The sequence below is a fragment of the Notothenia coriiceps genome, unplaced genomic scaffold (assembly GCF_000735185.1).
Source record: "Notothenia coriiceps isolate Sejong01 unplaced genomic scaffold, NC01 NC01_scaffold00021369, whole genome shotgun sequence".
Classification (NCBI taxonomy): Eukaryota; Metazoa; Chordata; class Actinopteri; order Perciformes; family Nototheniidae; genus Notothenia; species Notothenia coriiceps.
Window position 1 is genome coordinate 1,554 of NW_011354070.1, and position 1,622 is coordinate 3,175.

The 1,622-nt window shown below is 41.8% G+C and overlaps 1 protein-coding gene across 1 annotated transcript in view; it reads right to left on the bottom strand.

Moving 5' to 3' along the window:
* Positions 1–276: 276 nt before the first annotated feature.
* Positions 277–1,622, bottom strand: part of LOC104953220 (protein FAM189A2-like) — a 12,471-nt gene continuing 11,125 nt past the window's right edge. The window contains exons 3-4 of the mRNA XM_010780131.1: positions 1,089–1,224; positions 277–505 (exon numbers count right to left, since the gene is read on the bottom strand). Coding sequence (XP_010778433.1) covers positions 362–505; positions 1,089–1,224 — 280 coding nt within the window. The 3' untranslated portion in view covers positions 277–361. The remainder of the gene's footprint in view (positions 506–1,088; positions 1,225–1,622) is intronic.

The window sequence follows — 1,622 nt, forward strand, 5'->3', positions numbered from 1 at the left end:
TCCAAAACACGTCGCGCATTGTTTCTGATAGGGTCATGGGTGTAAAGCCAGCCCGCATTTTAGTAATGTCGTCATGACGCAGCTAATCTTGATCAGCTCCGTTGTATCCCCGTTTTTAGTGATTTGGGTATGGAGGAAAAGAGAGAGGGTTTTGTTTTCTGACAGTTTGTGAGTTCCCTTACACACCGGGGACACATGTTTATGTGTAAAAGACATCAAAAAGTGCATTTTGCATGATAGGAGAGCTTTAATTGAGTTACCCTGGCACAAAAAAACAGCTTGATAGTACGATACAGCAGGAGTTAGTACATGACACTGGAGAACCACTGTTACAGCGTTTTTGTTCCCCCTGATCATCCTATCAAAGGGCAGTACAAAGATTGAGAGCCGTTATCAGCCAATCGACACTCGGCCTGGTGTGTAAGTATGTCCTACCTGGATCACTGGCTTCTGAGGGAGAGGCCGTCGTGTATATAGTCAGCTCTGTCAGTGCAATCTCTGTCTCCTGGGAGAAACACACATTCACACACTGCTATAGTTATGACCACTAGTGACAAATGTACCTTTATTCTTCACTGATGTAACTTTGGTCGGTTCTTGCAGTAACTCAGTTTATAAATTGAGAAAGACCTGCAATGATGGTGGGATGAAGGAAAGGTTTGTTATATATTATTATATAGTTGTTATGATGTATTGGATGGATTATTGTTCTGTAATGAGATCTCATAGTTGGCACATGGAGGATAAAATTACATTTTATTCATGTATTTCTAATATTGTATCTTAGTGTGTACACCTTCAATGTTTGAAGCCAATAACCAAAAGTTCTTTTGAGAAGATACAAATCTCAGATGTTGCAGAGTTTGTAGCTTTGACAAAAATTCAAGATTGACTGTCATGGATTTTTTTAATCTAAAAAAGTTATTTTGTTTAGAGCTGAGCCGATAAACCAGCCTGGCTGATATCCTCTTATGGCAGATATTTCAGTATGGATGTATGCGAAACAAATATTTGAGCCAATAAGTTATCATGTCAAACATCCAGTCTTCGTTAGCCTTTAGTGTAAAGGAGGTTCATTTGATGTGTACCTGTATAAGTGCATTGGCAGAGCTTCCAGCAACAACCTCATATGGAGGTGGGGGGTCCAACGGACAGAAGACCTCCACCCCTTTGATTCGAGCACCGTAGATGTGAGGGAGAGGGATCACACTGTCCCCGAGGATCCTGAAACAAACACACAACAAACTAGTTATCATGTGACACATAGACACTAAAACTAGAGTAATGGTAAATGGACTGTACTTATATAGCGCTTTATCCAGTCTTTAAGACCCCTCAAAGCGCTTTACATACATGTCATTCACCCATTCACACCCATTCATACAGAGCAGTGTACCTTACTCTAGGACCTAACATTCACACACATTCACACACCGTTGGCCATGCCATCGGGAGCAACTCAGGGTTAAGTATCTTGCCCAAGGATACATCGACATGTTGACTGCATGGGCTGGGATCGAACCCACAACCTTCTGGTTGAAAGACGACCACACTCCCTCACAGCCACAGTCGCCCTTTTTGTAAAAAAGTAATAAAGATGTATGTGTGTGTGTGTGTGGGGG